The 22,212-nt window shown below is 49.5% G+C and overlaps 5 protein-coding genes across 5 annotated transcripts; all 5 read left to right on the top strand.

Annotated features, from left to right (window-relative positions):
• Window positions 1-401: 401 nt before the first annotated feature.
• Window positions 402-7,382, top strand: RhiXN_07705 (carbamoyl-phosphate synthase; the record flags this gene model as incomplete). The annotated part of the gene is made up of 9 exons (XM_043327521.1): window positions 402-542; window positions 635-2,335; window positions 2,394-2,582; window positions 2,634-2,966; window positions 3,020-3,198; window positions 3,249-4,779; window positions 4,829-6,763; window positions 6,821-7,223; window positions 7,276-7,382. The coding sequence occupies 9 exons, from the start codon at window positions 402-404 to the stop codon at window positions 7,380-7,382; spliced, it is 6,519 nt and encodes a 2,172-aa protein (XP_043182906.1).
• Window positions 7,383-8,212: 830 nt separating this feature from the next.
• RhiXN_07704 (Ras-related protein Rab-18) lies at window positions 8,213-9,293 on the top strand (the record flags this gene model as incomplete). Its single annotated transcript, XM_043327520.1, has 7 exons — window positions 8,213-8,255; window positions 8,306-8,406; window positions 8,462-8,509; window positions 8,564-8,636; window positions 8,687-8,785; window positions 8,849-8,994; window positions 9,132-9,293. 7 exons carry the CDS (start codon window positions 8,213-8,215, stop codon window positions 9,291-9,293), a joined length of 672 nt encoding a protein of 223 aa, XP_043182905.1.
• Window positions 9,294-11,818: 2,525 nt separating this feature from the next.
• RhiXN_07703 (uncharacterized protein) lies at window positions 11,819-13,259 on the top strand (the record flags this gene model as incomplete). The annotated part of the gene is made up of 5 exons (XM_043327519.1): window positions 11,819-11,941; window positions 11,968-12,027; window positions 12,083-12,134; window positions 12,188-13,069; window positions 13,132-13,259. The coding sequence occupies 5 exons, from the start codon at window positions 11,819-11,821 to the stop codon at window positions 13,257-13,259; spliced, it is 1,245 nt and encodes a 414-aa protein (XP_043182904.1).
• A 2,294-nt stretch (window positions 13,260-15,553) lies between these two features.
• RhiXN_07702 (oxalate decarboxylase) lies at window positions 15,554-17,579 on the top strand (the record flags this gene model as incomplete). Its single annotated transcript, XM_043327518.1, has 13 exons — window positions 15,554-15,882; window positions 15,937-16,010; window positions 16,061-16,127; window positions 16,183-16,210; window positions 16,272-16,289; window positions 16,347-16,403; window positions 16,461-16,550; window positions 16,602-16,856; window positions 16,911-17,018; window positions 17,079-17,113; window positions 17,167-17,243; window positions 17,297-17,439; window positions 17,499-17,579. The coding sequence occupies 13 exons, from the start codon at window positions 15,554-15,556 to the stop codon at window positions 17,577-17,579; spliced, it is 1,362 nt and encodes a 453-aa protein (XP_043182903.1).
• A 2,047-nt stretch (window positions 17,580-19,626) lies between these two features.
• RhiXN_07701 (oxalate decarboxylase) lies at window positions 19,627-21,654 on the top strand (the record flags this gene model as incomplete). Its single annotated transcript, XM_043327517.1, has 13 exons — window positions 19,627-19,955; window positions 20,009-20,082; window positions 20,133-20,199; window positions 20,255-20,282; window positions 20,344-20,361; window positions 20,419-20,475; window positions 20,533-20,622; window positions 20,675-20,929; window positions 20,983-21,090; window positions 21,154-21,188; window positions 21,242-21,318; window positions 21,372-21,514; window positions 21,574-21,654. The coding sequence occupies 13 exons, from the start codon at window positions 19,627-19,629 to the stop codon at window positions 21,652-21,654; spliced, it is 1,362 nt and encodes a 453-aa protein (XP_043182902.1).
• Window positions 21,655-22,212: the final 558 nt, after the last annotated feature.

Below are 22,212 nucleotides of genomic sequence, written 5' to 3'. Positions count from 1 at the left end.
TAATCTTGACGCAACCAGAATTCAAACCCTTAGGCTTTGGAGCTTTGTTGATTGAGGTCAAAAGGAACGTGTTGGGTGGAAACTATTAGATGTACGCCTGTTAGCTTCGTAGAACGATGTTAGTAGTGACGTAGAGATACCATGATGGTGGAATTCCTACATATATGTTTGCATCTCAGTGTGTACATTCGTCTATCCCCCTTCGTTCCTGCTCTTCAGGCTGAAATAGAATATCACGTGAGCTGTCTTCTGACTCAGGCTTGGATAAGCTGATCTCCCGTCTGTAGATCACTTCCCGATTCGACTATATTCATTTTCGGAGATACGCGATCGGCACTAGAAAAAAAACTGCTCCAAGTTCTTGAACTCCCCAACCACATTCCCCCCTTGACTGCGGCAAGATGGTCACACTGGCGGTCGCAGCACGCGGCGCCTCTGGCCCAGACGCTGTCCTCGAGCTCGCCGATGGCACGACCTACTCTGGCATCAACTTCGGTGCCGCGAAAAGCATAGCCGGCGAATGCGTATTCCAGACAGGAATGGTCGGCTACACAGAGTCGCTTACCGATCCATCATACGAGGGTCAGATTCTTGTTCTCACGTATCCCTCATTGGCAACTATGGTGTCCCCGAGAGGATCAAGGCCGAACTTGACTCTCTACCAGCAGAGTTTGAGTCGAGCCGAATTCATGTCGCCGGCCTTGTTGTCGCGGCCTACTCCGAGGAATATAGCCATTTCTTGGCTCAGTCGTCTCTTGGCGCCTGGCTCAAGGAGAACAATGTTCCCGCCATCTACGGCGTCGATACTAGGGCTCTTACTAAACGTATTCGAGACAAGGGATCTATGCTCGGTCGAATTACGATTGGGAACCAAGAAGTCCCGTTTTCGGACCCGAATGTTCAAAATCTCGTTGCTCAAGTGTCTATCAAGAAACCTCAGCTCTATACCCCTTCGTCCGTTTCAAAAGCCCAGTCCAGGCAACACCCATCTGGTCGTCCCCTTCGCGTGGTCGCGTTCGATGTCGGAATGAAATATAATCAAATCCGGTGTTTCACGTCACGTGGGGTAGAGCTGCTCGTCGTGCCTTGGGACTATGATCTTGCTTCTCACCCTGCCGATAGTTATGACGGCGTATTCATCTCCAATGGTCCGGGCGATCCATCACTTCTCACCCCAACCATTACCCAAATCAGTCGCCTGATTAGCCTTCCGGCTTCGGCCGCGAAGCCCGTTTTCGGTATTTGCTTGGGCCACCAGCTTCTCGCTCTTGCGGCCGGCGCTACAACCTCCAAGATGAAGTACGGAAATCGCGGCCACAACATTCCTTGCAGCGATACCCGCTCTGGACGATGCTACATCACTTCTCAAAACCATGGTTTCCAAGTTGAAGCCAAATCTCTGCCCCAAGGATGGCACGAACTGTTTGTCAACGCCAACGATGGCAGCAACGAGGGTATCTACTGCTCAAACATGCCATTCTTCTCGGTCCAATTCCATCCGGAGAGTACCCCTGGCCCTCGCGACACCGAATTCCTCTTCGATGTATTCATAGAGAATATCGCATCGTGCGCAGAGACTTCCTCCCTTGTTCCGATTCAACTCCCGGGAAGTGGTCCAGTCAACCAACCCGCTGTTCCACCCCCGATCGACCGAATTCCGGTCAAGAAGGTTTTGGTCCTCGGCTCGGGAGGTCTTTCGATCGGCCAGGCCGGCGAGTTTGATTATTCGGGTTCGCAAGCCATCAAGGCGCTCAAAGAGGAGGGCATCTACACGGTCCTCGTCAACCCGAACATCGCTACGATCGCAACATCAAAGGGTCTCGCCGACAAGGTGTACTTCCTGCCAGTCACTCCCGAGTTCGTTAGGAAAATCATCAAATACGAACGTCCAGATGGTATCTACGTTACGTTTGGAGGTCAAACCGCGTTGAGCGTTGGTATCGCCCTCAAAGACGAATTCGAGTCCCTCGGATGCCGTGTCTTGGGAACTCCCATCGAGACCATCATCATGACCGAGGATCGCCAGCTATTCGCCGACGCGATGGCTGAAATAGGAGAAAAGTGTGCTCAGTCGGCTTCGGCTGCGACCATCGACGAAGCTCGTGCTGCTGCCAAGACGATCGGGTTCCCGGTTATCGTTCGTGCAGCCTATGCCCTCGGCGGTCTCGGAAGTGGGTTTGCCCAAAACCAAGAGCAGCTGGACGCTCTGTGCGCCAAGGCGTTTGCGACGAGTCCGCAAGTTCTAGTCGAGAAAAGTATGAAGGGATGGAAGGAGATTGAATACGAAGTCGTAAGGGATTGTCGTGACAATTGCATCACGGTCTGTAACATGGAGGTACGTTTGCTTTCTGTTCCTTGTATGCACTCTCAAAGTTGATGAGCGATGGTCGTAGAACTTCGATCCCCTCGGTATTCATACCGGAGATTCTATCGTCATTGCTCCTTCGCAAACCCTTTCCGATCAAGATTATAACATGCTTCGTACAACTGCGATCAATGTTATCCGGCACCTCGGTGTAGTTGGAGAATGCAATATCCAATATGCTTTGAACCCGACGTCGAAGGAATACTGCATCATTGAGGTATGCTTAAATCTCCCGGTTTTTGATTCACATCACTGACTTGGCTAATAGGTCAATGCTCGTCTTTCTCGATCCTCAGCCCTCGCATCAAAAGCAACAGGCTATCCTCTCGCATTCATCGCCGCCAAACTTGGTTTACACATTCCCCTCAACGCAATCTCCAACTCGGTAACACGCTCGACAACAGCCTGCTTCGAGCCCTCGTTAGACTATGTCGTCGTTAAGATTCCGCGATGGGACTTGAAGAAGTTTAGCCGTGTCAGCAAATTGCTGAGCTCGAGCATGAAGAGTGTCGGAGAAGTCATGAGCGTGGCGAGGACCTTTGAAGAAGCGATTCAAAAAGCCATTCGAGCGATCGACGATAGTTTTGTCGGATTTGCACCGGTATGTGTTGTTACTTGTGGGAGTTCGACCACTTGACTTATGTTCGTTATTAGAATGGATTCGTGGACGATATTGATGAAGAGCTCGTGAATCCGACCGATAAGCGTATCTTTGCTATTGCGGATGCCTTCCAGCGCGGATACTCTGTGGAGAAAATTTGGGAAATGTCGAACATTGATCGATGGTTTTTGACAAAGTTGAAAGGAATCTGGGAGATGGAGCAAGACGTCGTGTGAGTATGACTATCAGCTTTGGATTATTGATACTAATTCATAAGCGCAGCAAAGGGGGCCTCGCTGGACTCACCTCTCTAAAGCTCCGCAACGCCAAGCAGTACGGGTTCTCTGACCGACACCTCGCATCATGCCTTCAATCGACCGAAATTGCGATCCGCCGCTTGAGACAGGAATACGCCGTCTATCCGTTTGTGAAGCAAATCGACACCGTCGCTGCCGAGTTCCCCGCATACACCAACTACCTGTACATGACTTACAACGCCGTCGAGCACGACGTCCAGTTCGATGATCACGGAGTGATGGTTCTCGGATCGGGTGTCTATCGTATTGGCTCATCAGTCGAATTCGATTGGTGTGCAGTTCGGGCTATTCGTACCCTTCGTGACCAGGGAATCAAGACGATCATGGTCAACTACAATCCCGAAACAGTCAGTACGGACTACGACGAGGCCGATAGACTGTACTTTGAAAATATCTCCCTCGAGACGATCATGGATATTTATGATGCCGAAACGTCCAGCGGAGTTATCCTGTCCATGGGTGGTCAAACTCCGAACAATATTGCACTCCCACTCCACCGCCAGAACGTCAAGATCTACGGAACCTCGCCTGAAATGATTGATACTGCTGAAAATCGGTACAAATTCTCCCGTTTGCTCGATACGATCGGAGTCGACCAACCGCAGTGGAAAGAGCTAACGAGCTTCGACGAGGCGTTCAAGTTTTGCGAAAAGGTCAAATACCCCGTGCTTGTCCGCCCATCATATGTTCTTTCGGGAGCTGCTATGAACGTTGTATCGAGCCCCGATGATTTGGCGTCCTACTTGACTCAGGCAACCGCCGTATCCCGCGACCATCCCGTCGTCATTTCCAAGTACATTGAAGAAGCAAAGGAAATCGAGATGGACGCAGTCGCTCGCGATGGTAAACTCGTCATGCACTACATCTCGGAGCACATTGAAAACGCCGGTGTCCACTCTGGAGACGCAACTCTCGTCCTTCCTCCTCAGGATCTTGACCCAGAAACCATCCGTAAAATCGAAGACGCCACTTCCAAGATTGGGAATGCTCTCAATGTTACTGGGCCATTCAATATCCAGTTCATCGCCAAGAATAACGAGATCAAAGTCATCGAATGTAACCTCCGCGCAGCGCGTTCGTTCCCGTTCGTGAGCAAGGTTTCTGGCGTTGATGCGATTGAGCTTGCGACTCGAGTCATGATGGGTCTGCCGGTTGAGCCCTACCCGCCCATGTCCTTGCCCGAGAACTACGTTGGCGTCAAGGTTCCACAATTCAGTTTCAGTCGTCTTTCTGGTGCCGATCCGGTTCTCGGTGTGGAAATGGCCTCGACTGGTGAAGTAGCTTGCTTCGGAAAAGACAAGTACGAGGCGTACCTCAAGGCTTTAATCTCGACCGGTATTCAGCCCCCAAAGAAAAATATTCTGTTATCTATCGGAGGTTACAAGGAGAAGCTCGAGATGTTGCCGTCGGTCCAGAAACTTCATCAAGCGGGATATCGCCTCTTTGCGACAGCAGGAACAGCCGACTTTTTCGTCGAGCACAATGTGCCTTGCAAGGTAAGTTTTTGTGCTAATCTAATATATCCATACTGAAACTGGTTCACAGTACTTGGAAGCCTTGGGAGAAGACGATCTCAAAGACGCTCAAAAGTCGGAGTATTCGCTCACCCAGCATCTCGCCAACAATTTGATCGACATGTACATCAATCTTCCGTCCAAAAACAAGTACCGTCGCCCAGCTAGTTACAGCAGTAAAGGCTATCGCACGCGTCGTATGGCAGTTGACTTCGCTATCCCTCTCATCACCAACGTCAAATGCGCCAAGTTGCTCGTCGAAGCGCTCGTCAGGCGTATGCCCCTCGATGTCTCAAATGTAGACTACAAGACTTCACATACGACACATACATTCCCAGGACTGGTTAATATACAAGCCTTCGTCCCTAGCCTCACAGAAAATAACTCGACGGCATTCTCAGAGGTCACAAAGGCTTCAATTTGCGGAGGATTCACGACCGTACAGGTTATTGCCCATGGCGCGCAGCCTGGGTCAGGGATCACAGACACAAATAAACTGGATGTCGCCCAGTCGAACGCTGTCGGCGCCGCCCATTGCCACTATGCACTATGTGCCATGGCCGCTGGAGCTAATACCAAATCACTTGACGAGGACATTCAGGCCGAGACCAAGGCGCTCTTTATTCCATTCCGAGGACCCGAAGGAGGGGTGAACGACATTGGCTCGGTGGCTGCTCACTTTGCATCTTGGCCAAACGAGAAACCCGTTATCACAGATGCCGCAACGACCGATTTGGCGAGCGTCTTGTTATTGGCTAGCTTGCATGGTCGAAGCGTGCATGTCACGAATGTCATGACTCGGGGAGATATCAACTTGATAGTATTGAGCAAGGCCAAGTCCCTCAAAGTTACTTGCGACGTCTCGGTATATGCGCTATTTTTCTCTCAAGACACCTATCCTGGAGCGACCTGCCTTCCCAACGCGGATGATCAAAAGGCACTTTGGGAGAATATAAAGCACGTCGATGTGTTTTCGATTGGCACGACACCGTACTTGCTAGCTACTCAACTGGGCAAGACCGTCTCTCCCAAGTCTGGAATTTACGAGACCCTGCCACTCCTGCTATCTGCCGTCGCCCAAGGCAAACTATCACTGGATGATATTAGCAAAAAATTGCACGACAACCCGATCAGCATTTTTGGTCTTGCCGAACAGGTGCACACTCAAGTCGAAGTTGTCGTCGACCGCAAAGCCCAACTCCCGCCTGCAGAATACTGGTCGCCGCTAGAAGGAACTGCAATCACCGGATTTGTTCATCGTGTCGTGGTTCACGGGAGCACTGTATTCCTCGATGGGATCGCCTCTTCGACTGCAATGGGTCGCGACTTGTCCTCGGCGACTTCAGTACCCCGGACAGCACAGGACCGCGCATTGCGTGCCTCGTTTGTCGGCCCACGCCGGCCTTCGGTCAGTGCGACAGAGGGACTCCAGACTGCTCCACTCGTCCCGTATGCGCCTGCCACTGCTTCAGGGTTAGCTCCTCAGGGAATGTCGATTTTGCCAAGCACGCTCCGCCAACATGCTACACCCAGCCTGGGCACTCTCGCACCTCACCCAGCATTCCACCGCCGCCACATTCTATCCGTCCGCCAATTCACACATGACGATCTTCACTACCTCTTCAACCTTGCTGGGGAGATGCGCCTCCATGTCGAACGATCCGGAACGCTCGACCTTCTCCGTGGCCGAGTGTTGTGTACATTATTCTACGAACCGTCGACCCGTACTTCGGCGAGCTTCGAAGCGGCTATGAAGCGACTTGGTGGAGATGTGGTAGCTGTGACTGCTGATTCTTCGTCTGTGGCCAAGGGAGAAAGTCTAGCTGATACAGTCCGCACGTTGGGATGCTATGGCGATGCTGTGGTGCTCAGGCATCCAGCTGTGGGAAGCGTTCAGACTGCGGCCAAGTTTTCGCCCGTACCAGTGCTAAATGCTGGAGATGGAGTAGGAGAACACCCCACACAGGTGAGTCTTGGCCAAGCAAATCCTAAAATAGTAGTTAACCTATGGGTTTGATTATAGGCACTGCTAGATATTTACACCATCCGATCCGAGCTTGGAACTGTCAACGGGCGAACAATTACTCTCCTTGGGGACCTCAAAAATGGACGCACGGTTCACAGCCTCGTGAACCTCTTGTGCTTCTACAGCGTTCAACTTAACTTTGTGTCTCCGCCTTCCTTAGCGATGCCCGAATCTGTCACTGCTGCCGCTCGACGTGCTGGTGTGACCGTGCGGGAGTACAATTCTTTGGACGAGGTTTTGGGGGATACGGATGTGTTGTACGTGACTCGGGTTCAGAGAGAACGCTTCGAGAGCGACGAGGCGTATGAAAGCGTGAAAAACGCATATGTCATCAATCAGGCTGTGCTCGCTCGGGCCAAGGAGGATATGATCGTCATGCATCCTTTGCCTCGTCTACAAGGTATGATATTTCTTTGAATCTATTCGGACTGTTATTGATATATCTCGCGTAGAAATTGACCCAGACGTGGACTTTGATTCTCGCCGTGCGGTATACTTCCGGCAGATGCGTTATGGGTTGTTCATCAGGATGGCTCTCCTCGCAAGCATCCTTGCATAAACTGAAAAAAGTACCTTTTTGATTATTTTACTGAACTCGATCAATTATCTTGCATATAGTTATAAAATTGAATAGAAATTTTGACGTTGACTACAGTGAGGTCGATTTGCATTCAGACATATACAGTACGAGCCTGGACCCGGCGCCCGAATGCTGTGGGCTGCTAACAATACATGCTCAATGTTTTTCATATCTCTACGTACAAGCTATATGAATCCGAGCAAGATAAGAACTTTTGAAATAGAAACCGAGTAGGTCTTCTGGAGGAGCAATCTCCCCGGATAAAACGCGCAATATACGCCATCCTACGATAACAATAAATCAGGTCCCAGGGGTATAACGATATGCAGCTAGGTCCAGAATCATTTAACTGAACAATCAATTGGTATTTTTAGATAAAGACGGGCTAGTCATAACGCGGTAACTTGGCGTTTGGGGGCTGCGTTTCAGCTTGTAGGGCCCACCGTGATGCCAAGTGGGTTAGTGCGGGGAAGAAAAGCTTGTTACTCAGAAACCACTCGGGAAGAAAGCGATATCAAGAAACGCACAAGCGCGCATAGGATATTCTGACAAAGATAAAAGTAGTGGACAAGGACAAAGTGTCTAAGACAAGCTGACTAATATCGCCAAACATCATGTGATTACCCGAGTCGTCTGGTTCTGCCAGGGCTCTCCACCACCGACTCCACGAATTGACGCGACGTCATTCGACTTTATACATTGCTCATAACGACCTCATCCACTATAGATTATTGAAACGCGTTGTTTGACGCTTAATTAATCTAATTATTTTGAAACTTTTTTGAATTACCCTTTACCACTGACTAGACATGGCTGCTGAAGCTCCGTTGAATGCAAAGATTCTCCTGATTGGTGGGTTATCAATTGCGGGTCATAAAGTCGTCGTCTGATGAACGATACAGGAAACTCGAGCGTTGGCAAGTCGAGTATTCTGTTACGTTTCTCGGACGAAACGTGGTTGAGTGAAGATGAGAGTAGTGCTACTATCGGAGTAGACTTTCGAGTGCGTCTCTTATTACTTGATTTATACCATCAATTAATTAGCTAATTCGATACAGGTATCCAAGATGGAGGTGCGGGGAAAGAAGGTTAAATTGAGCATCTGGGTATGTCGCCCGCCCTGGAACGCCCCAAATAGGGACTAATTGGAATGAGAGTAGGACACGGCTGGGCAAGAACGGTTCCGCACCATTACGTCCTCGTACTACCGAGGGGCACAGGGTATCATTCTTGGTACGTATGATCGGTGTCTAGCCCCTAACATATGTTTAATGAATTAAAAGTTTACGATGTGGCGAACCGAGAATCTTTTGAAGCGTTGCCCAAGTGGTTCTCGGAACTCGAAACGTATGTGTCCCCAAACGTGGTCAAAATTGTTGTCGGTTGGTTATATCTATCTCAAATTAATTAGGGGGGCGGGCGAGCTAATCGAAGAATACCTGTAGGGAACAAAGTAGATAAGGAATTCTCGCGTCAGGTTACGACAGAGGAAGGTAAGGCTTTTGCAGAGAGAATGGGCACGCTTTTCGTCGAGTGTTCGGCAAAGACCAAAGTTGGTGTGCAGGACACGTTTAGAGAACTGGTCGAAAAGGTGCGTTCTCCATTCTTTCGGTATTTCATACACAATTTCCGCCTGGTGTCCAATACCCTTGATCCATTTCGTTCATTTGCTATATCAATTATCTAGCTGCCAAGCTACGGTGCCTAACCCATTTGTTCCGCTATTAGATTGTCGACACGCCTGAATTGTGGGCCCCTGCCCAGCCCAAAGTCGGTGTAGCCGCTGCAGGAAATAGTACACGTGTGGGCGGGGGACGAACTATTCCTGGATCAGTCAACCTCGTAGACGATGTCCATGCTGGACAAGAAGGCGGAGGATGTGCCTGCTAGATTTTTTTTTACTTCTCACCGTTGAAAATAAGACCACTACACACGCGAATATGCCATGATATTTAATAATCCCATGTGTAACATATATATCCTTTTATGCTCGAATGTATTTACTCGCCAAGACTTTTGATCGTTGTTCAATACATGACTCACCGGATCAACCTCGCAGCATGGAGATATATGGAAACTAGAGGAAACTGGTACCTATATTTGGATAAATCGTATGCGGCTGATCGAGTGGCGGCGTGGCTATGCATAGTTTGATCGGGTTGAGTATGCCTACAAAGTTTATGGGCGTTTTGAATCTTGGGAGTGGGCTGTTTTAATTGGGCGTTGTAACAAGAGCAAGTGTAATTACTCGGTAGTTGATTTGTCTCGGGGATGCGTTAGGGGTGATATCAAACGAATACGAACCCATAATTATGAGGTTGAAATTAATACAGAGTGAAACGTTCTTGGGATAAACTCCTTTTATAGGTATATTATGACGAGGCTCTATGCTGGTCTACAAAAACAACTGTAACGTACAACGGCGGTGATCACAAGAAAGAGGTCCAGACTTAGAAAAAGCAAGAGACAGAGCAATAGACAAGAAAAAGGACTTGCAAAAGGTCTCTCGCTCTGACCAAATAATGGACCAATTCCATACGTGATATCAGATCATCCATACAAGGGGGGCTTTCCATGGCCAGAACCCAAGCCGAGGAAGCGAAAATCCTTTCGAGTCTTCGCATTCTTGCACTTGACGTTCCGAGGGAATCATCCATAACGAACGTCCAGGGGCATCGTGAGATTTCGGTTCAACGTGTAACGGTTCCCATCCCAGGGCAAGCCAGACGAGCGGAACACCACTCGTCCACATTTCGAGCAACGGACCGGTTTATCCGCCGAAATTAAAGAACAGGTTCTCTCAAGACTTGGAACAGCTGCTGGTTAATTCGGAAGATCTGGCATATCTCCTAGATTAACAAATTTACAAAAATTCCCAAGTCGTTGTGATCTGCGCGTACACTTTCCGCCGAGGCGAACAAACACAAAAGAGAAGCCCCTGTCTCTCTCCTCTCCCTAAGATGTAGTAAAATGCCGTTTAATCCTGTCATCTCGGCCCCGTGCACCGTTTCACTTTAGGGGACCATCGGCACGGCTCCTTGCTTGTTGGTACCATCTCCCAAGGGGACAAGGATCACTTGACCGTAGTAATGGCGTAAAGGAAGCATTGTGCCAAGTACCGCTCGTTACCGTGCGCTAGCACTCACGGCTCGACGATGATGCGCAGTAGAAAAAAGAATACGTCGAGCCAAGATACCCAAGGAAAACAACGTTGCAAGAGGTCTTCCGGATTGGGATCGAAGGCTTGAGAAATGAGAGGCGGGGGGCGGAGGTATCCTATCCAAGATAACGCATATGATCATCGATAAGCACCTTTTTATTATTATTATTATTATTATTATTCTTGAGTGGCCGAATCGAGTCACTAAGCGAGAGAGAGAGAGAAAGAGGGTAATGTATAAAGGCTAGTGTAAGTTTAGCCTTGTTCGGCGCTGTGGAGACGAATGAGACATTTCAGGCATGGATTGCGGGCGTTTGACCGAGGGGCCCAGGACGAAATGAAACAGCAGCTCGTTTGCATGAGGGATTTTCTCCCGCCCGGTACCACATGCACCACAGATAGAACCCCCCTCCCAATTCGGGTCAGTTTCCGAAGTAATTTTGCAGCGCTCTTGGTTACTGGGACTTCTTTGTCGGAGGAGTCGGAGCGTAACCCGAATCCAGTCAGTTGTAGGTCTTGGCCTTTTGGGTGGGTATATAGTAGTTCCGCCGGTTACGATGAGAGGAGGGCGGTTCTAACGACGAGTGATGGAGAGAGCTCGGTGAAATTTCCAGCGAGCGGTTCGAGAAGCATGGTTGTACCGCCAGCTAGTACACAAGGCTGAGTAAATCCGAAGCGTATCGCTCGGTCATGACTCTCCAAAGCAAATGATGATGATAGATTGTGAATACCAAGGGGAGATTGGCGCGTGTATTTGGGCCGGGAATAATAGGCGATGTTCTGGGCAATTGACCTTGGCTTGCTGAGCTGCGGACGATGACGACGGTGTGCGATAAACTCCACATAGCAATCACCGCCATTGGATCTACCTGTCCATATCCGGTCACGAGCCATTATCTATGCCGTTAGATATAGTCGTTGTATGTTCAGTTTCGGACGGGCTGCCGACTTGTCAAGCAAAGAGATACAGACGAGCGAGCAGCCAAGAGCTCGTGCAGAAGCGGACGGGTACTCGATCAAAGCATGACGCAACACAGCCACCGATACCAAGACCAATAGAAGCGGACCGCTCTATTCTCGCAGAGAGCTTCTTTGGCGGCTCGGCGCTTTTGTCAGGGTTCATTTCTGGGGGTGCCAAGCATGAGTCCAATTAAGTGTTTGAGCAAGGGGCGGGCGGTCAAAGATGGCTTTATCTATTGGGGTCGGCGTGCCACTAGGCTGACATCCGCATTTTCATCCCCCTCTCTCGCTCCACATGCCTCTGCTGAACAAGACCAAGACTATGGAGTCTACCTTTTCCACTTCGATATTCTCTCCATTGCGTCTTTCGCGGACTATCACGCTTGTCCAAGGTCGTGATAACCCCCAGGCGGACAGGGTGGTGTATTGGCATACTTGCGTCAGGAACTCCCATCGGGCGCAAACTCCATTCCTCTTGCAGCTTATGCATTCATGAGTGGTTATGTGTGTGCCATCTTGATTAATGTCTCGTAACCTCGTGCTCATTTTTTACATGCAGCTCAACGCCGTGACGTTCACGACGTGCGCCATCTGGTGTGGATTCATGACTGGTGAGTGCACCCCTGATCGTCTGAAATATTCATTGCCAACATATTTGCGTTAGGTAACTCGGTCATGCTCGGCCTTGCTCTTTCGCGTGTTTCCCTCGGTCAACGACGAGAGAACGCGTTTGCCATCAATGATGCTCAAGCGACGACCGCGCTTATCACTTTTGTGCTTGGGATCGCCCTCGCACGCGTCGGGGATTTTAGCTTTTGGGCCGGTTCCAAGCCAATCAATCAAACCACACCTGTCAATCAAGATCCCGAAAAGGGTGTCGAGGGTCCCGAACCTGAACAACGCCCAGCAGAGACATCGGGGCAACTCGATGTGCCCCGGTCGAGCTGCGACTGGGCTGATTCCGGTGCTCCCACACGCGTTGGCACGCCCGTTCCCTTTGCCAAGGGACCCAAACTCGTTGTTCCTTCTGCGCCTATCGCTGGTCCATCGTCTACTCCCGAACGCAGCCCAACCGATACGATAGGAGCCAATATCAACCAACCTCCGGTCGTCAAGATCGACGATTCCCAAGTATCCAAACCTGAAACACCCATCACCCCCGCTCCACCCAGTGCACCCGCCCGCACCCGCCTCTGGCTCGTCGTGGGCACCTTGTTCCAAGCACTTCTTCTCGTCGGGGCCGCCGTGGCAGCAATGCACGACCCTACGCGCAGGTCCTCGCTCGCCACGGGCGCCATGACCAATCCGCGAGCCCCCGCGAACGCGCCCTGGTCTAGCGTCTACGGATTTACGGCACTCGGCTTGATGAGTCTTAGCATGGGTTTCCAAGGTGTCATGGCCCATCGCATGGGGTCCGGGTTCGGCGCCACCGTTGTCCTCAGTTCGCTTTGGGTTGAACTTGTTGGGTCGCCGGGCGGGATCCGGTGGAGGGAGTACCGGGGTGTACGTGTGTACACTATTCTGCTCTTTATCGCTGGAGGTCTAGGTAAGCCCGTCTTTGTGTGCATATATCCACATTTAATCGTATACTGATGTCATATTTTGCAGTTGGTGCAGTTCTTCGAGATGTGGGTGTCCTCGGGGTGCCGAATTCGATCTTTGTTGGGGCGGGTATGCGTGTCGCTATCGCTTTGTCTTGGCTCTTGGTCAAGGGGCCCCGACAAGGCCGTTTCTAGAGTCTATGCTTTTCGTTTTGGTTTTTTGGTTATCGCGTGGACTTGTCCCCCTCCCCCTTGCACATACCCTCCCCTCCCTCCTGGCCTGTTCCCATTCCCATTCCCACCGCTTATGAAAACATCCATCCTCTGCACCTATAAAGTCACTCGTTTGGATCCATAGATGTAGCGATTATGCTGTGGTTTTTATTTGTACGGTTTACAGTATGTCGTTGGTGTACTATAGAGTTTTTAGTATGTGGTTGTGACTGATTCCATTGAAAAAATTTTCCTCCTCTTCTACACGTGTGATTGAGCGGTTTAACGTTGGTGAGAGTTTTTTTGCGATATATCGGTGAGAGCGCGAGTGTACTTCTCGAGGGGGGTTCTGAATTCATTCTCGAAGAATTTCGAGTTGTACTGTGTGTGGGAGTGGGAATAGAAGAGCTAGGGATCGAGGTATATGCGTGTCCATCAGGACAATTTGGACTAGAATGTTTCATTGCGTAATAAGAGTGTTGACTGCTATTGTGGCGAGATACAATTAGGGAGGGTATACATCCTAGGCTGAGACTGGGTTATATTAAAGGCTGAGTGCAAAGTTTGATCAGGTTTTGAACCAGGGCTGGAACGTGCGTACTTTCTTTTTTGATTTTTATTGCTATTGTTATTCATCTGATAAGGCGAGGTTTTCTAGGGGGATCGTGAATAGGCTCGTTAGCATAGTGTATGGTCTTGGGCGCAATATGTTTCGAAAATTGTTCTATAATTGGTATCTTGGTTGCATAGCGTTCATTCATATGTCAGCCCACAAGACACTGGAGTTGGTCTGGTTTGGAGGTATATACATATAGAGAATATGGTATATATATAAGTTAGGTCTGCCATTGGTGAGAATCAAGTTGGCACCGTCTTCAGTTTCAAGATCACTCAACCAAAGCCACTACCTCAAACGGAGACACATAAAACTTCTTTGAATACAGCCAATTCTGGAATCCATCGAACTGGACTACTAACGTACCGGATTGAACCGTTTGAACAAGTAGTATCGTTTGCCCGATTTGCCAAATAACATGGGTTTGTTCCTTGATGAGAAGTTTGGTATCAAGAGTGAAGATTAGAAGTCAATCCGTTTCGAGGTGGCTATGCCGTCGTGTCCGCTCTCCCACGATCATGTCTACAAACAGCTGGAAGCATACCTGATTCTCTTGAAGCTCATGGGAACAGAATTAGTGACTATGGTTTGCTATTGAGTATAGGACTCAATAATCTAGGGCCTGGATCGGCTCTGAGGGAGTTCTGTGTCGCGCACCTCCCGATAGCTTAGTCAGCGTCGAAGAATGGGCGGATATCCTGCTCCGCTGGACGCACACCAAGACATGAAACCAGACCAGGGACCTGGAAGAAGCTAAAACAACTCACACATCATGCAGGTGCCAATGTCTACTCACTTGTCATCCTTTAATTCTGACAAGCTCGACTCTCCACTGAAGGCTTCCAATTCTACTTGACTGCGGCGAACGGAACACCGAGACGTAAATTGGTATTTGATATGTCTACCCCCAGCTTGAATAATGACAGCCTAATCTAGACCAGACTTGTCACTGCAGGCAGACTCGACAGCTTGGATGTAACTATTCACCTGTATGTGAAATTGGGCCCCCTTGCCGCTCGGGTACGGCGTAAGTGGCAGGTGTCGAAGGCTATCTCTGTTCGGTATACCATTTTTGGGAGTCTCAGGCGTTGGCATAGGCCGCGGAGTGTGTCTAGACGGAGCTATGACTATTGTAATGGTGGTGTATTATCGATGTTTGTGCCTGACAATACGCTTTGTGACAGGAGGCACTTGGGTTATATCATTGGTTGGTTTAAGGTTCTGGTACAACCGGCTAGGAGCTATTAGTAGAGTCATGTGATACATGGTGTTGTATTTTTGCCATTTTCAAGGTTTGAGCTATCCCAAGGGGCCGAGGGTGACGATTTGTTGGAGAGTCGGTACACACTCGATCCCTTATGATCTGCCAGATGCCCGGTTATATTGGTCCATAAATTCACTAATTGCGTCAGTGGTATACTAAATCTAGACATTTCGCTTAGCTGGCGAAACACTCGTCGCGGCTGCTCAGACCGCAGTCCTGGAGCAGTCAAAGGCGGAGCATATGAATTCAATAACTATGCACTACCTTCAAATACGCTGAATGATAATGTAGTATAAAAGAAATCCAAGTGCTGGATCAAAGCTCATCACTCAGCTCTCTCATCTCTTACTAGACCAATAGATCACATAGACCAGATAGACACTTAGACTGTACATCATGCTGTTTACTCCTCTCCTCGCACTCGCCACCTACGCCGCCGCCGCTCCAGCCGGTACTAGCTCCAGCCTGTCCCCCGCTTCCGCATCTACATCCACACCTGCGAGCGCCACGGCTGCCACAGGCACCTCTGCAGCAGCAGTGCCCTCGCCGACAGTTCCATATGCGTCAGATGACCCAAACTACTCGTACCTTGACCGCTACCAGAGCGGCACACCCGAGCCAATCATCGGGGCAGCCGGTGCGGACATCCTTGGACCGCAGAACATACCGCTGGAGAGGGAGAGTCCGGACTTCATGGCACCTCCGACGACTGATAGCGGCTCTGTGTGAGTCGTCAAAACGAGTAAGATCAGAACGTAGCGCTGATATTGATGGGACAGGGAAAACGTGAAATGGCCGATGGCGATATCGCACAACCGAGTGCAAGACGGAGGATGGGCTCGCCAGCAGAACGGTATGTGCTATGATACGACAGTATGAGCATGCAGTAACAGATGGACACAGAGCACGACATGCCGCTTGCGACTGCGATGGCAGGGGTGGATATGAGACTGAAGGCTGGGGCCATTCGGTGAGTGGCCAAACAACGTTACGTTGCTCGAGTTTGTGGCTGAGATATACTCCAGTGAGATGCACTGGCATGTTACTGCAGAGGTATGTATCCCACTAGTCAGCATTTTGCGCATATATTGAGTTTAATTCTCCAATCTTATAGTGGGGATATGTCATGGCTGTAAGCACCATCCGGCTATGAAGAGCTCATTATGCTGACAGAAGTACCTCATCACAGGGCAGCTGCAGGGTCAACGTCGTCAATCAGCTCGGTCGCAACTATCTTGCCGATGTGGTATGCGCATACACAACCCATGCTCACTATTTGCATTGCTGACCATCATGTTCGTAGTATCCCGGTGACCTGTGGTACTTCCCAGAAGGCATCCCGCACTCGATCCAAGGACTCAACGACATTGCCGACGGATGCGAGTTCCTTCTTGTATGTTCCACATCCTCTCGCCCTTCCGTTCCAGGTGCTAACCAAACACAGGTCCTAGATAATGGCACGTTCAGCGAGGACTCTACGTTCTTGCTGACTGACTGGATGGCACACGTGCCGAAGGAGGTGCTGGCGAAGAACTTCCGAGTCAACGCGTCTGCGTTCGACCACATCCCTGGAGAGCAGCTGTGGATCTTCCCGTCGGCTGTGCCGACCGAGAGCGTGGCAGAGGCGAACCCTGTGAGTCCGCAAGGAGAGGCACTGCTGCCATACACGTTTGCTGCGAGCAAGGCGCCGGCTACGAACGTGAGTGTGTGCGCTCTATGATGAATGTCTGAGGTGCTGAGGGGAGAGACGCAGGTGACCGGAGGGTCTGTGAAGGTAGTGGACTCGCGGACATTCAACGTGTCGACGACGATTGCGGTGGCAGAGGTGACTGTGGTGCCTGGAGGTATGCGTGAGCTGCATGTGAGTGGATGAGTGGCGAAGAATAGCAAAAGTAACACAGAGCTGACATGAATGGTTCAGTGGCATCCTACTCAACCTGAGTGGACGTTCTATCTGTGAGTCAGGTTGGAGTTGTGCTTAGCAGTGACAGTAGCTCATGATCACGCAGAGAGGGAACTGCACGTGTGACTGTGTTCGCATCTTCAGGCAACGCTCGCACCTTCGACTACCAGGCTGGTGACATCGGTAAGCCGTCTCATATGCTATGTACACGATAGGTCAGTCTCATGTCTGCATAGGATACGTGCCGCCCACGTTCGGTCACTACGTCGAGAACACTGGCAACACGACGATGAAGTACCTTGAGATCTTCAAGACCGACATATACGAGGACATCAGTCTGAACCAGTGGCTCGCTCTCACCCCGCCTGAGATGGTCAAGGTGAGTACCGAGCTGGATAAGTATGGTGAGGGTACGGAGGAAGCTGAAACATGGTACAGGCACACCTGCAACTGGATGACGAGACGATCTCGCAGCTGCAGAAGGTGAAGCCGATCGTTGTGGGACCCGGAGAGTGGTAAAGGAGGAATATAAGCTATCACAATAATAAACGGTAGCGCAATGAAACAATCAATTAGACGATTTGCACACGTAAGAATTATAGTCGGGTGTAACCCATTAGTGTACCTATATATATCTACTTCCTACATTCTTCCCTGATATTTACTTGATGTTATATTGCTTATCAACATCCAGAATTCTGATTTCAGACTATATAAACTGCCCGATTGACCTGTATTCCCATCCATTCGGACGGAATAGCTCTAACAGGGCTTCTAGAACATAAACACACAAATTTAAATATGTGATCGCAATAAGTTACTGAGCTCCTTGAAGTTAGCTCCTTAAAGTCATCGACTGGTCCATGTGAGTTCGCGCACTCCAACAACATCCCTATCACTTCTTTTTGGCCTGGACTATTTGTGCATCACTCTCAAAAGCTAATAATACTTCGGGGGCTGTGGCTTTGCAGGTTTAGAGACCATACGCTCAGAGGACATTAATTATTTAACATAAAGTTCATTCTTAATTCACAAGGGCTAAGAAGGGAGGCTGTGGAGAGTATCCGAGCCTTTTACGATGGATAATAATAGGAATGAGATATATCTTTATCGATAATCCAAGGCAGTATTTGATACTATTAAATAATAACAGGTTATTCATCATTTGATCGCATATATCATGAGTCTCCGGCGGTCTACTGTTTTCCCCTTCTTTGCTATCCGCAAGGAAACCGCCCAGGGAGGTCGGATGGAATGGCTAGCTTCTTCATAGGTCGGGTGAGGTTGTAGAACGGAACACGTCACTTCATTAATCCGTCAAAGGCACTAAAGTGGCATACCACAACACCGGTCGCATGTGAATAAAGTAAGCTTGGGTTACAATTGGTGTTTTCTTGGGTAATCTGTTGATTTGCTTTTGTAGAGGTCATTTGCAAACTGGTCCACATGTGTTTGATTCAACATCTGAGCCACCACGACATACCCCTCAGAACATCCTTCAGACAATCTTGTATCTTGTTCTGTCTCAGATTTTCCATTCGGTCAATCTCATGAGAGACATCGCACTTTTGTTACATCATCTGGTTATACAATATTCATTTGATAAGAGTCTACCAAACCCTTGTTCTGCTCCGTGCGTTGTATCCAAACCCTGCTTTCCGAACTCTTGTATATTCTGGGCTTGCGCCTATATAGTATGATGCTACCACATCTGTCAGGGAGCTAATTGACACTCGGAGGCCAGCCATCGTTTCAAGTTAGCACAATTCCGGATATTTGCAATTATGACTACTTGCTGGCACACTTGTCACTCCCAAACAAGCAACCTGCACCCGGCTCTTCGCTGTGCTGCGATTTTGACTACTTAGTACGACTAATGAGCACTTACCCAGCTGTCCATGTATCTTTCGAACCCTGCGATTGGCTGGGTGTTTGACAGGTGTCGCCAACTATCTCTGTTCATGGTTCCATTTTAGGACACTCCGACGTAATGAGATCACTTCCGAGTCTTATCTTCGCGGACCTACGGCCCTTCTCACTCTTAGGTGCTAGTGAGCGGTAGTTTCTGGCGATTACATTCTCTACGGTGATATTCAGACAAAGACCCCCTTGAATTACTGCATAGCTCTAGTTGAGCAATCCACTCACGCGATGCTCCAGCCTTGGGCATTGTATACGATTTAGTGATACAGGTTTACAGAACTAAAAATAGGACGAGTGAATAACACAACCTCGGTCCCGCGAGCGCTGCCAAGTCTCGAGTTAGAGGATAACATATTCGGCTACTCGCGCCGCCCAGACCCAGATGTCGTGGTTCGGTTAGTTTGCGATGGCGTTAGTTTGGAGTGTTTGAGCTAGGATGTCTGGATAGACAATGGCGGAGCATACAAGGCAGTCATCTGTAGGGTTTAGCGAAAGGGGTGAGCAAACTAAGCCTACGGCAGGTGGTATATAAGGCAAAGGAAACGGTGGGTCAGAGCATTATCTCCTGGTTTTCACTCTTATCCTACAATCTACTCACATATCTCATAGACGCATAGACGCATAGACACGTAGATCAATAGCCATGCTGTTCACTCCTCTCCTCGCACTCGCCACCTATGCCGCCGCCGCTCCAGCCGGTACTAGCTCCAGCCTGTCTCTTGCTTCCACATCTACGTCCACACCTGCGAGCGCCACGGCTGCCACAGGCACCTCTGCAGCAGCAGTGCCCTCGCCGACAGTTCCATATGCGTCGGACGACCCAAACTACTCGTACCTTGACCGCTACCAGAGCGGCACACCCGAGCCAATCATCGGGGCAGCCGGTGCGGACATCCTTGGACCGCAGAACATACCGCTGGAGAGGGAGAGTCCGGACTTCATGGCGCCTCCTACGACCGATAGCGGCTCTGTGTAAGTCGTTGGGTGCATGGAATCAGAACATAAGACTTACAGTGATGGGACAGGGAAAACGTGAAGTGGCCGATGGCGATATCGCACAACCGAGTGCAAGACGGAGGATGGGCTCGTCAGCAGAACGGTATGTGCTATGGTGGGGCACTATGAGCATGCAGTAACAGACGGACACAGAGCACGACATGCCGCTTGCGACTGCGATGGCAGGGGTGGATATGAGACTGAAGGCTGGGGCGATTCGGTGAGTGGCCAAACAATGTTGCACTGCTCGAGCTTCTGACTGAGATATACTCCAGTGAGATGCACTGGCATGTTACCGCAGAGGTATGTGATATGTCGCCCAATAGGATAGACAAAGGCTGACTCTGAGTCTGGTGTCTCATAGTGGGGATACGTCATGGCAGTATGTGATATAAATTGACGAATACTCGACTAGGCTGACACTAACGCCTGATCGCAGGGCAGCTGCAGGGTCAACGTCGTCAATCAGCTCGGTCGTAACTATCTTGCCGATGTGGTATGCGCATACACAGCCTATACTCACTATTTGCATTGCTGATCATCATGTTCGTAGTATCCCGGTGACCTGTGGTACTTCCCAGAAGGCATCCCACACTCGATCCAAGGACTCAACGACATTGCCGACGGATGCGAGTTCCTTCTTGTATGTTCCACATCCTCTCGCCCTTTCCGTTCCAGGTGCTAACCAAACACAGGTCCTAGATAATGGCACGTTCAGCGAGGACTCTACGTTCTTGCTGACTGACTGGATGGCACACGTGCCGAAGGAGGTGCTGGCGAAGAACTTCCGAGTCAACGCGTCTGCGTTCGACCACATCCCTGGCGAGCAGCTGTGGATCTTCCCGTCGGCTGTGCCGACCGAGAGCGTGGCAGAGGCGAACCCTGTGAGTCCACAAGGAGAGGCGCTACTACCGTACACGTTTGCTGCGAGCAAGGCACCGGCTACAAACGTGAGTGTATGCGCCATGTGACAGATACTGAGGTACTGAGGAGAGAGACGCAGGTGACTGGAGGGTCTGTAAAGGTGGTGGACTCGCGGACATTCAACGTGTCGACGACGATTGCGGTGGCAGAGGTGACTGTGGTGCCTGGGGGTATGCGCGAGCTGCATGTGAGTGAATGAGCAGTGCAAAAGCATATCAAAAGCATTACAGGGCTGACATGACTGATGTAGTGGCATCCTACTCAACCTGAATGGACCTTCTATCTGTAAGTCATTTTATGATCGAGCTTAGTAGTAACAGGAACTCATGGTAGCATAGCGAGGGAACTGCACGTGTGACTGTGTTTGCATCTTCAGGCAACGCTCGCACCTTCGACTACCAGGCTGGTGACATCGGTAAGCCATCTTATATGCTATGTACACGATAGGGCAGTCTCATTTCTACATAGGATACGTACCACCGACGTTCGGTCACTACGTCGAGAACACTGGCAACACGACGATGAAGTACCTTGAGATCTTCAAGACCGACATATACGAGGACATCAGTCTGAACCAGTGGCTCGCTCTCACCCCGCCTGAGATGGTCAAGGTGAGTACCGAGCTGGATAAGTATGGTGAGGGTACGGAGGAAGCTGAAACATGGTACAGGCACACCTGCAACTAGATGACGAGACGATCTCGCAGCTGCAGAAGGTGAAGCCGATCGTAGTAGGACCTGGAGAGTGGTGACCACTTTAAATGAAGGAGGCTAAGACGAATAATCGTTAATAAATTTTAGTTTGAAGCAATTAATTCAATCAAGTGGAATTAGACTGTATGTAATACTAAAGTAAATACCCCAAAATAAAATGAGCAACATAATGCGCTCAAAAAAACTCGGAATTTCCATTATATTCGTAAAATGCATGATTAGTAGGGTACCAGTAATCCTTCAGATAGTCGTTTGCACTCATCCCCTTAACTCTAGTAGAATTGCTTTTACAAAACACATTGGTATCTCTATTCCAAATAAGAACAATCAGTCACAGATTGCAAAAAATGTTTTCATCTCGAGCAAATTCATCCAACGTAATAAATATTACACTTGCATCTCTAGCATCGGCTGTCCATTCGGTTAAAGTACTCTCTTATAAATACATACAAATTATCCCATGGACATGACCTGCTCTGTAGTTTAAGCAGGCAGCGAAAGTAGGTTGTGGTCAACATTTGAATATTAGGTGTACATGAGAATCGGAAGTAGAATTTGATTTTACAAAAAAGCAAGTCAAAACATGCTACTGGATA

This window comes from Rhizoctonia solani, chromosome 9 (genome assembly GCF_016906535.1).
Source record: "Rhizoctonia solani chromosome 9, complete sequence".
Classification (NCBI taxonomy): Eukaryota; Fungi; Basidiomycota; class Agaricomycetes; order Cantharellales; family Ceratobasidiaceae; genus Rhizoctonia; species Rhizoctonia solani.
Note: the sequence above shows the minus strand (reverse complement) of the source record. Positions and strands in the feature narration are given on the sequence as shown.